The sequence below is a fragment of the Pristis pectinata genome, chromosome 37, assembly GCF_009764475.1.
Source record: "Pristis pectinata isolate sPriPec2 chromosome 37, sPriPec2.1.pri, whole genome shotgun sequence".
Taxonomy (NCBI): domain Eukaryota; kingdom Metazoa; phylum Chordata; class Chondrichthyes; order Rhinopristiformes; family Pristidae; genus Pristis; species Pristis pectinata.
Genome location: NC_067440.1, coordinates 13,820,673 through 13,832,340, shown reverse-complemented (window position 1 = coordinate 13,832,340; position 11,668 = coordinate 13,820,673). Strand labels below are relative to the sequence as shown.

The following is an 11,668-nucleotide window of genomic DNA, read 5'->3' as shown; positions in this document are numbered from 1 at the left end:
ACTAGAACCCCTTGATCCCTCTGAACTTCACTCATCTGCAAGGAATATTGGGTACATCGTGATTATTTGAATACTGCCACCGGATAGTCCACGTTCACCAGAACAGAACGAAAGGAGCCCCAGTATAACATCCCATCCCAAGGCCAGCCCCTCTGACAGTTCGGCACTCCTTCAGTTGTGGATCCAAGTGTCAGCCCACAGATTTTTCTGTTCAGGTCCTGAAGTAGGAGACAAACCCACAATAGGTGGGGTTTACTCAGCCAAGAGGAATACTCCAGGCAGGGGAGGTTCTGGGGGTGGGTTTTGATAGATGAGAAATGTCCAGGCCTGTTGTTTAATTCTGTCACTAGAACCTGCCCCATCCCAATCCTGACCCAACATGATGCTTCTGACTGCAGATTGACCTCTTCAAAAGTCGGGTGGTCTTGGAGAATCTCCAGCCTGAGATGTGGACCCCAGAGCACGACCAGATGCTGAGCGAGTTTGTTCGAGATGTGACTCGGAGGGTTCTGACTGTGTACATGGATCAGTACGCTGGGCTGCAGGTGGTCCTTGGCACACCTGCACAGGTATGCTTTGTTGTGGAATGATTCTAGCAGGCACAGGTCATCACCACAGGATGAGCTAGGAACACCTGGGAGGCCATTCAGCCTCTCGAGTTGTTCTACCATTCATTCATCAGGACTGATTCCGAATCATAATTCTATCCACCTGTCTCGTAATCCTTAATCACCTTGTCAAACAAAGATCTATCCATTTCACTTTTGAAAGCTCCAGTAGACCTTTGGCCTCAACTTCTTCCTTGGGAAGAGTTTCAGGTCTCCACTGCTCTTTGTGTAATGAGGTGCCTCCTAACATCAGGCCTGGCTGTGTAACCAGACCCGATGGGCAGGGCTCACTCTTCATAAATAAATAGAAAGTTGCCGCTGCTGGACTTTGTTGTGACTGATGCTGTTTGTACCGCCCCCAAGGTGAGGGAGGGCGGTTGTATTGGTGAGGACAAAGGAACTGATGTCGGGAGGCAGCTCTGGCTCGAGCAGACTGGTAAAGGGAGAGCCTTGGGGGTGTGCGACCTGAAGTTGCTGGACAGGTGGAGCCCTGAGATATAAGGCATGGAAACAGGCCATTCAGCCCACCATGGCCGGGCTGACCAGTGGGTACCCTTCCGTATTAATCCCATCTTCCAGCACCTGGCCTGATGTCTAGGATTTCGTGCTCATCTGGACATTTCTTAACTGCTGTCAGAGACCTCACTTCCCCCACTCTCTCAGGCAGTGCATTCCAGGTACTCGCCACCCTCTGGGTGAAGGTCCCCTTGGATCCCCTCTAACTCTCTCCCCCTCCCCCCCCCCGACCCTAAATCTATTTCCTTAGAGTGTCATCTACCTCTGATATGTGGGAAAGTTTCCTGAAATCCACCCTATCTATACCCCTCAGAATTTTATATACTCTAATCACATCCCCACTTAACCTCCTCCATTCCAGTGAAAACAGACCTTGATTCTCCAGTCTCTCCTCATAACCAAAACAGTCCATCCCGGACAACATCGTGGTGAATCTCCTCTGCACCCTCTCCAGCGCAGTCACATCTTTCCTATAGTGTGGTGACCATAACCATCTGCAGTACTCCAGTTGAGATCTAACCAACATGTTATAAAGTTGGAGCATGAGTCTCCCTGCTCTTGTATTCAATGCCCTGATTAATGGAGGCCAACATCTTGTATGCCTTCTTAACCACGTTATCTATTGTGCTGCCAGTCTTTCCCTTCTAGAGCCTGACTACCTGACCCAAGACCGATAGGGCCTACCTCAACTCTGCATCTATCAGAGGTGAATGCAATGGTGGTCCCTTGAGTTGTCAATATGGTTGTGGGGCAACGATTGTCACGCTTGTAGCCTCAGTATCCTGCTGACGGGAGGCAAATCCACTATCGCTGGTCAGAAGATGGTGGGTAGGCATCCCCTGTGGCAGACGTATTGTATAGAAGCTCTCTGCTCTGGCTAACCAAGGTGTTCACCACGCCCCTGCAGAGCAAGCAGCTGGCTGTCCTCCAGCAGCTCCCACCACTGCTATCGACGTTCTGGCCGGTGACTTCAGCTCATCATGGATGTAGCTGAACGATTCAGCAGCACTGACAGCAGACCAGACGGCAGCAATAGTAAAAGATGTAAAGCTGTGTGATGTCTGCAACCGTGCAAGTGGAGCACAGCAGTAATTCACATGTTTGAGATCAGACGGCTCAGCCCAGTCCTGGATAGACTTGCACTTTGTGTTAAAGACAGTTATGGTCAGATCCACCGATGTCACACCAGTGTCCTTCTCTGACCACTATCTCCTTCAGTGATGTCACTTACAGGAAGACCAGAAGGAGGACATGGAAGTTGAAGGTCTAGCTGCTGACCCCAGAAAACGTAGAGGATCTAAAGAGATGTTGGAGAATAGTGAAGCCTCTCTTTTACTCTCTGATACACTGGTGGGAAGCAACTGAGCTTCTTCATCCTTGGGAGGTGTTCAGAAAACCTGACAGTGTCGGAGGAAAATGTGCCAACTCCAGACAAACTTGCAGAATCCTCTCCTTCTGCTGACGAGGAGGGTGGATGTGAAGGAGGAACGCTTGAGAGGTGAAGAGCCTGCAAGCCTTGCACTTTTGTCTCAGAATCCATCCAAGGTCATCCTCTGATTCAGAGTCCGCTCCATGGAGCAGGATGAGACGTGCTTGTGCTTCTTCTAAAAGGTTCTTGGGGACCTCGGGGATCCACTGCATCAAGGACTCGGTAACATCCTTGCAGATGGACGTATTGAGGATCTGCAAATCCTTCCTTGCCAGTCTGTACGACAGGAAGGCCACAGACAGCATAGATTTCCAGAACTTCTTGTCCTCTATCACAAGGTCTTAGACAACAGCAAGTGGATGAGTCTGGACCAGCCACTGATCCTGGAGGAGATGATAAGTTCCATCCATTCCATTGAGAGGTAAAAAGCTCCCAGAAGTGACAGCTTACTGGCCAGGTTGTACTCTTGCTCTGTGGGACTGGTTGGGCCCAAATATAATGGACTAGGCAAATCTTCCAGTCAAGGATAAAGAAAGGAATTTGTGCTTGGAGTCAGAGAATGTGGGCGAGGTGCTATATGAGTACTTTGCATCGGTGTTCAGCAAGGAGAGGGACATGGAGTGAGATCACTGTGGAGTATACTAATACGCTTGGTTACATAATAATTTTGCGAATTATTACACAAGCTACCTCTGTAAACTCTGTGACTGACTGAACTTTGTACATCTTTCCCTAACAGGCCACAGATTACCTTATCTACTTCATCCGGAAGGAGAAAGCTGAGATTGACCGGGATAACTTCACTCACGTGGTGCAGTTTGGCAGCATCCGAGATGGACACCTGGAGAGCCTGCTGAGGCACATGCAGGGCATCTTCGCAGCCCAGTTCTTTGAAAATCACATGTGGCCCGAAGGCATCAAGGACAATTTTTCAGCGCACTTGCACAAGTTCCTTGCCAGCCTTACAGGTAGCTGCTCGCCAGCTCATCGTGGATTGGGCTTTCTGTTTCCCTGTTCATTGCCAATGGTGGCTTTGCACCAGGGTTTGAGGTTTAATCTGATCTGGTCCCAGCACTGTTAGAAGGCAGCTCTGATAGAACCCTGCCTCACTGTTGGGAGGAGCAGTGCTGAGGGAGCACTGCACTGTTGGACGGGCGGTGCTGAGGGACCGCTGCACTTTTGGACGGGCGGTGCTGAGGGACCGCTGCACGGTTGGACGGGCGGTGCTGAGGAAGCGCTGCATGGTTGGAGGGGCTGTCCTGAGGGACCGCTGCACGGTTGGACGGGCGGTGCTGAGGAAGCGCCGCACTGTTGGACGGGCGGTGCTGAGGGACTGCTGCACTGTTGGACGGGCGGTGCTGAGGAAGCGCTGCACGGTTGGACGGGCGGTGCTGAGGGACCGCTGCACTGTTGGATGGGCGGTGCTGAGGGAGCGCTGAACTGTGGGAAGAAGCCACCACCAGTGGGGATTGCAGATATAAGGCAGCAACAGGGGTCCAGTTTTCACTCCAATGTTTCAGAAGTACTTGATTCTAGGATAAGCTTTCTTTAGAATCCATTCACCTGTGCTGAATGCTGCTCATGGTGCACTACTTTTGGCTGCACGGGCCCTTCTATAAAACCTTCAAGCTGAATGACAGAAAATTAGAATGATGCAGTTTATTAAATTTTCCCTACCACCTTCCCGCAGACTCCTGGTCAGCTCCTGTTTCACAGATACCAGTCACCCACGATAATTGGCCCAGGGACCACACTAAGATGCTAAGTCAGTCAAACATGGTATCTGACCATCTTCTTGTCCACCATGGTAGACCACAGTAGCAAGATGGTTATGTTACTGGGCTATTGGTTAGGAAGCATGAATTCAAAGCCCAGTGTGTCAGCTGGAGAATTTAAATAAATGTGCAAATAAAATTGTAAAAACCTATCTGGTTCGCTGAGAAGCAAGTCTGCCTTATTTACCCAGTCTGGTGTAAATCTAGACCCAGAGCAACATGCAGATGCTGGTAACCTGAAATAAAATGCTGGAAAAACTCAGAAGGTTTGGGGAGTAAAGTTAACATTTCAGGCTGATGAGCGATTGTCCTAACTGGACTTCCAATTTTCCTCCCAGATGCTCGGCACAAGTTGGATGGCCACACGGTCCTCTACATCCCACAGGAGAGCTTGAAACTGACGCCAGCACAAGCAGCAAAGGACAAGGAGCTGGTACAGAGACTGGAGAGTGAGTCACCCACAATAGAAACATACATCATTTCAATTTCTTCATGGACAGGGTGAACAGGAATCAGCTATTTCTAGCAGACAAGTCGATATCCAGAGGGCATAGGTTTAAAGTAGTTTGGAAGGGAGTTGAGGAAAGGATTATCCACTGTGAGGGTGCTGAGGGCTATGCTGATATTTTGGGGCATTTTGATATAAAGAAGGAGGAGATGTTGGGGCTTTTTAAGGTAGATGTCCCCAGGGTCTGATGAGATTCATCCCAGGTTATTGAGAGAGTCAAGAGAGGAGATTACTGGAGCCTTGACAGAGATCTTTGTATCTTCTTTAGCCAAAGACAAGGTCCCAGAGGACTGGAGATTAGCACTGTTTAATAGAGACAATCCAGGAATTCATAGGCTGGTGAGCCTTACATCAGAGGTAGGGAAATTGTTGGAGAAGATTCTAAGGGATAAGATCTACTCACATCTGGAAACGCATAACTTTATTAGGGATAGTCAGCATGGCTTTGTGAAGGGGAGATCAGACGAAGGTGCTTGATGAGGATAGGGCAGTGGAGACATGGCCTTTATTGACAAGGTATAGATAGTGGGGAAGTTTGTCAAAGGATTCAGCAGGTTTTAGATCTGTTGGAAATGTGGGCATTTGGCATTTAATCTGGACAAGTGTGAGGTGTTTCACTTTGGGAGGTCAAATGTGAGAGGAAGGTACACAGTAAATGACAGGACCCCTAGGAGCATTGATGTACAGAGGAATCTTGGGATGTAAATCTATAGCTCCCTGAAAGTGGCAACAGAGGTAGACAGGGTGGTGAAGAAGGTGTACAGCACACTTGTCTTCATCGGTTGGGGTGTTGAGTATAAAAGTTGGGAACTCATGTTGCAGCTGTATAAAACTTTGGTCAGGCCACATTTAGAGTATTGTGTGCAGTTCTGGTCACCCTATTACAGGAAGGATGTGGAGGTTTTGGAGAGGGTGCAGAAGAGGTTCACCAGGATGTTGTCTGGATTAGAGAGCATGTGCTATAAAGAGAAGTTGGACAAACTTGTTTTCTCTGGAGTGTCAGAGGCTGAGGGGTAAGCTGATAGAAATATATAAAGTTATGAGAGGCATGGATGGGGCAGATAGAGTCTTTTTCCTAGGGTGGAAATGTCATGTACTAGAGGGCATAGGTTTAAGGTGAGAGGGGGAATGTTTAAAGGAGATTTACAAGGAAAGTTTTTTATGCAGAGGGTGGTAGGTGCCTGGAATGTGCTATCAGGTGAAGTGGTGGAGGCCGGTACTATACTAATGTTTCCCATGCCTCTATGGCTCAGTGAATGTCAAACTCCCTTATCAATTTTAACACTATAGGTTTAGAGGGAATCTGGAGATTTTTGTTTTCATCCAGAGTGTGGTTGGAACCTTGAACACTCTGCCTGGGTGGGTGCTGGAGGAAGGTATTCACATGATGTTTTAGCTGGGTGGGTTCCGGAGGAAGGTATTCACATGATGTTTTAGCTGGGTGGGTTCCGGAGGAAGGTATTCACATGATGTTTTAGCTGGGTGGGTTCCGGAGGAAGGTATTCACACGATGTTTTAGCTGGGTGGGTTCCGGAGGAAGGTATTCACACGATGTTTTAGCTGGGTGGGTGCTGGAGGAAGGTATTCACACGATGTTTTAGCTGGGTGTGTTCTGGAGGAAGGTATTCACACGATGTTTTAGCTGAGCGCTTGAATCACCAAGGCAGAGAAGACTTTGGACCAAGTACCTGGTAAATGAGGTTAGTGTAGGTAGGAACTTGATGGTCAGCATGGCCCTGGTGGGCCGAAGGGCCTGGTTCTGCGCTGTATGACTGTGTGACTTCCATCATATTTCCTTTTAACCTCCTTACTGCAGTTTCCATCATATCTAAAGTCTCTCCTACCAGCTACTGTTTGAGGATTCCCTTCTGCCCTGTCAGCACAGAGAGGGCGTTGCAATATCTGGTGGAATTAAACCAACCTCCTCGTGCAGTAGCAAGCAATGAGGGAAAGGCAATAAGTGCAGGCCTTGTCACTGCCATCCAGATTCCAAATGGTAATTTAAGAGGTTGTTTATTTAACAAGTGTTTTAGTGTCAGTTTATAGTTGTGAAATCTGAAATGTCCTGGGACATTCACTGAAATGGGAATGAAATGGTTAAAGGTGAGTTGCTCTGGGACCAGCAGTACCCAGTTCTGACCTGAGCCAGAAGGTTGATAATTGGCTTCTGTACTCCTTGATTGTGCTGTCTTTGCATTGCACATGGGTGACTCCTGCTGTCCATTTACTGAACAGAGTGTGAGCTTGTCTGTGTTGCCCCACATATTCTCTCTGTCTGATCACTTGAGTGAATCAGAATCAGATTTATTCTCACTGACATGATGTGAAATGTGTTGTTTTGTGGCAGCAGTACAGTGCAAGACATAAAATCTATAAATTACAAAAATAAATAAATAACGCAAAAACAAAAGGAATGATGAGGTAGTGTTCATGGGCTCATGGGTCATTCAGAAATCTGATGGTGGGGGGGGGAAGGAGCTGTTCCTGAATTGTTGAGTGTGGTTCCTCGGGCTCCTGTACTTCTTCCCTGATGGTAGTAACGAGAAGAGGACGTAGTGAGGGTCCTTAATAATGGATGCCGCCTTCATGAAGCACCGCCTTTTGAAGGTGTCCTTTATGGTGGGGAGGGTTGTGTCCGTGATGGAGTTGACTATAACTCTCTGCAGCTTCTTGCGATTCTGTGCATTGGAGCCTCCATACCAGGCTGTGATGCAACCAGTCAGGATGCTCTCCACTGTATGTCTATAGAAATTTGTAAGAGCCTTTGGTGACATATCAAATCTCCTCAAACTCCAAACAAAGTAGAGCTGCTGGCGTGCCTTTGTGATTCATCAATGTGTTGGGCCCAGGATAGGTCATCTGAAATATAGAGGCCCAGTAACTTGAAGCTGCTCACCCTTTCCACCGCTGACCCTTCAATGAGGACTAGTGTGTGGTCTCATAACTTCCCCGTCCTGAAGTTCACAATCAGTTCCTTGGTCTTGCCGACGTTGAGTGTGAGGTTGTTGTTGTGACACCACTCAAGCCTTCAAGACATGCTAAAGCCTGCTGCTGCCTTTTGAGAGTCAGTGCATTCTTCAGGTGCCTGGAACTTTGGTCAGAACCCATCTGGAAAAATGTTCAGTCCTGGGCTTTCACCTTAGGAAGGAGAGAATAGCTTTGGAGGGGACAGAGCACAGACTCTCCAGAAAGGGTTATGTTTCGAGGATGGTTTACATAAAGTAGCTGTCAGTCCCTCAAGCTTGGAAGGTTGAGCCATGATCTGATTGAGGTCTTTGATTTGATAGAATAGATAGAGAGAAACTGCAGAGGAATGCAGAGCAAAAACCAAGGCATTCAGCAGAGAAATCAGGAGCCAGTTTTTCCTACCAAAGGCAGTAAAATCTGGACTTTATCCACATAGAGCTCTGGATACTGGGAGCTGAGTTGAAATTTCTGAAGCTGAGTTTGTCAGATTTTTATTATTAAGGATTATAAAGAGAAGATGTTCTTCATAATTTAAAGGCAGAGTCAGCTTGAAGAGCTGAATGGCCTCCCCGTTCATGTTCAGTGGAGGAAAGAGCAGGGTTGGTCTCTGAAGGTGACTCCAAGTGTTGACTAAGTGGTCTCTATTGACGAAGAGGTGTCTAACGCCTGACCTTCCATTTTCAGCCGCCGTTGTCCATTGGACTCGTCAGATTAAAGATGTGCTCAGTGCACAAGAGGCCATAGATACCGGGGAGATCCTTGGACCACTGGAAGAGATTCAGTTCTGGCGGAACCGCTGTGATGACCTGTCGGGAATTGGTTTCCAGCTCGATAAACCTGGAGTCAAACACATCCAGTCCATCCTCGAGCTCTCCAAGTCCTCTTACATTGCTCCCTTTCTCAAACTTGCTAAGCTTATCCAGGTAGGTTATGGGTGGATTCTCTCCTGATAATCCACTCGGCAGTGATGTGTTGATTGTTCATTGAAGCCTCTGGTTACCTGGGTACATGCTGCCAGGGGTCCTGGGTGGCAACTGCGTGTGTGGGGAGCACCAGTGTCACGACTGAGATTCCTGTTTACCTTTCCTTTGCCTCCATTGCTATGCTCCTGCCACTGTCCCTGTTCAGACAACTTGAGTATGTTTCAGTTACCTGTCTTAATCAGTTGATTGCAGCATTGGAAGGAGAATGATTGTCCCTCCGTGTGCTGTCATTGGTTCAGTACTGGTACTGATATGGCTCCTTCCTATTATGCTCACCTCTCATCCCTAAATGCATCCTTGTCCTCTTACATTGGCCCCTTTCTCAAACTTGCCAAACTTCCCCAAGTGTATTTTATCCTGTTTTGCCAAAGTTTGCCCTTTGTATCAGAAATCTTTCCTAAGATGGCTGCTTCTCGAACACTCACCTTTCTTCCTGGCACGTTTTATGGCCTGCTGTTTCTCATTGTAAATTGCTGTGTCAGTTTTCCTACGTCAGCTGTCACAGCCTTGTTGCAGACTCTGTCCACATGATGACCCTGTACTGTGGGTTTTTAAATTTCTTTTTCACCTTTGTGCCTGCATCCTACGTAAAATTCTTTGCCACTTCCCTATAGAATTTACTGGTTATTCTGTTGTTGTGGGTGTAACTGGCACACCTGGTCACCCAGGAGGTGAAGGAAGAAATGTTGATTTGGGTTTGTGCTTATTGAGCAGAACACCTGTGGACAGGTATCATCAAAAAACAGAGGGTTGGCTGTTGTTGTACAGCTGAGGGATAAGGATTCCTCACTTGGGGGCAGAGTACTTCTCCTCCTTCACAAACACCCCCCCAAGGGGACTCCTGAGAGAGGTAGGCAATATTTACTGTACACAGCCACATCTCACAGACACGTGGCTGCTGTGTTGAAACTGCCAGTTATCATGTCGTTCAGTGTAGGGGATAAACTCAGATTGCAAGGGCAGGCAGAAGGTGTCCCAGTTCACCACATCACCCAGTCTGACCTTTATGGTACAGACACATTCAATTAACAATGGCAGTAATGTCTCCCCTGGCTTTCTGTCATCTCCTGAACCCCTGATCTCCTGCTTCTTGCCGGATGTTTGGTTAAGCTGGACCCAAGATTGTGTAATTAATGGGTCCATCCCAAAATCAATGGCTAGTTATACCTCCAGAAAATTTCTCTCCCCATTCATTTTGCCCCCAATTTCACTGTAAACCTTGTACTTTGCCACCCTCTCTTCTTGCCTGGTGGGACTAAGCTTCACCTTACCAAATCTCCTCCAGAGTGCTTCCCTCTCCTTCCTATCCTGGAACAGCCCTTCCTTCTTCAGGAAATCCATTCCATAATCCCAGCCGTCCCTCAGCCCTTCACGGCTGCTCACTTCTTTATCCTGCAGTTCAGACCCTGGTCCCAGCTTCCAGCTTGCAACCTGCCCAGTTCTGAAGTTGATCTGCTGGGTGTGACAGCTGTCAATGCCCCGGCCTCCCACCTCCAATCCTCTTGTGCCCCCCCCCCTCCCCCCATACCATCTGGCCCATTACCACCCACCTTAAAAATAATCTGCCTTTTCAATTACCTTCCTCACTGGTCTCTGCCTCTTGGAGCTGGAGCTGGTTTATTATTGTCACTTGTACCGAGGTACAGTGGAAAAACTTGTCTTGCATCCCGTTTGTACAGGTTAATTCATTACACAGTGCATCGAGGTAGTACAAGGTAGAACAATAAAAATGCAGAATAAAGTGTCACAGCTACAGAGAAAGTGCAGTGCAGGTAGACAATAAGGTGCAAGGTCAAAATGAGGTGGATTGTGAGGTCTTCACTTCATGAGAAATGGGACTCCCCTGCTGCGGTGTATGTGGTGTGAAATTCTAGACTTTTTGCAGTTTTTCTAATGTAATTGAGTCCATTTGTACTTTGTATTTAGGATGGGCGTGCTCAGGCCCAGTCCAACCTCAGCTTCCTGGCCTTACTCAATGTCCCCTGCCAGGAGCTAACCACTCTGAAGGTCAAAGACATACCACCCAAGCTGCCTCACATCCTCAACCTTGTCCGAGTCATCTGGATCAACTCCAAGTTCTACAACACCCGGGACCGTATCACTGCACTCTTCCGCAAAGTGAGTAAAACCACAGTTGGTCTCGTGGTTGGTTGGTTCATGATTGTTATTTGTACCAAGGTACAGTGAGAAACTTGTCTTGCAAACCAATCATACAGATCAAGTCATTACACAGTGCATTGAGGTAGAACTGGGTAAAACTATACAGAACATAGAGTAACGTGTCATAGCTACAGAGAAAGTGCAGTACAGGTAGACAGTAAGGTGCAAGGTCATAACATGGTCTCCTGCAGCTTGACGGCACATGCTCTGTCCTGTTGTAGATTCAAGCTCCCATCCAGAGATGAGGGCAAAATCCATGTCAATCAATACTGGGGCCCTGGAGAAGCATCACACTGTGGGTGGGGCATTACAGAGGGAGGGTCACACTGTGGGGCAGTACAGAGGGTGGGTCACACTGTGGGGCAGTACAGGGGAGGGTCACACTGTGGGGCATTACAGAAGGAGGGTCACACTGTGGGGCATTACAGGGGAGGGTCACACTGTGGGCCAGTACAGAGGGAGGGTCACACTGTGGGGCAGTACAGAGGGAGGGTCACACTGTGGGGCATTACAGAGGGTGGATCACACTGTGGGGCATTACAGATGGAGGGTCACACTGTGGGGCAGTACAGGGGAGGGTGCACTGTGGGGCAGTACAGGGGAGGGTACACTGTGGGGTAGTACAGGGGAGGGTCACACTGTGGGGCAGTACAGAGGGAGGGTCACACTGTAGGGCAGTACAGAGGGAGGGTCACACTGTGGGGCAGTACAGGGGATGGTGC

At 48.3% G+C, this 11,668-nt stretch overlaps 1 protein-coding gene across 1 annotated transcript in view; it reads left to right on the top strand.

The window, feature by feature from the left end:
- Positions 1 to 446: 446 nt before the first annotated feature.
- The window catches only part of dnah2 (dynein, axonemal, heavy chain 2), a 154,588-nt gene continuing 143,366 nt past the window's right edge, over positions 447 to 11,668 (top strand). The window contains exons 1-5 of the mRNA XM_052044703.1: positions 447 to 569; positions 3,293 to 3,521; positions 4,667 to 4,777; positions 8,488 to 8,726; positions 10,713 to 10,904. Of these exons, the coding sequence (XP_051900663.1) occupies positions 447 to 569; positions 3,293 to 3,521; positions 4,667 to 4,777; positions 8,488 to 8,726; positions 10,713 to 10,904 (894 nt within the window). The remainder of the gene's footprint in view (positions 570 to 3,292; positions 3,522 to 4,666; positions 4,778 to 8,487; positions 8,727 to 10,712; positions 10,905 to 11,668) is intronic.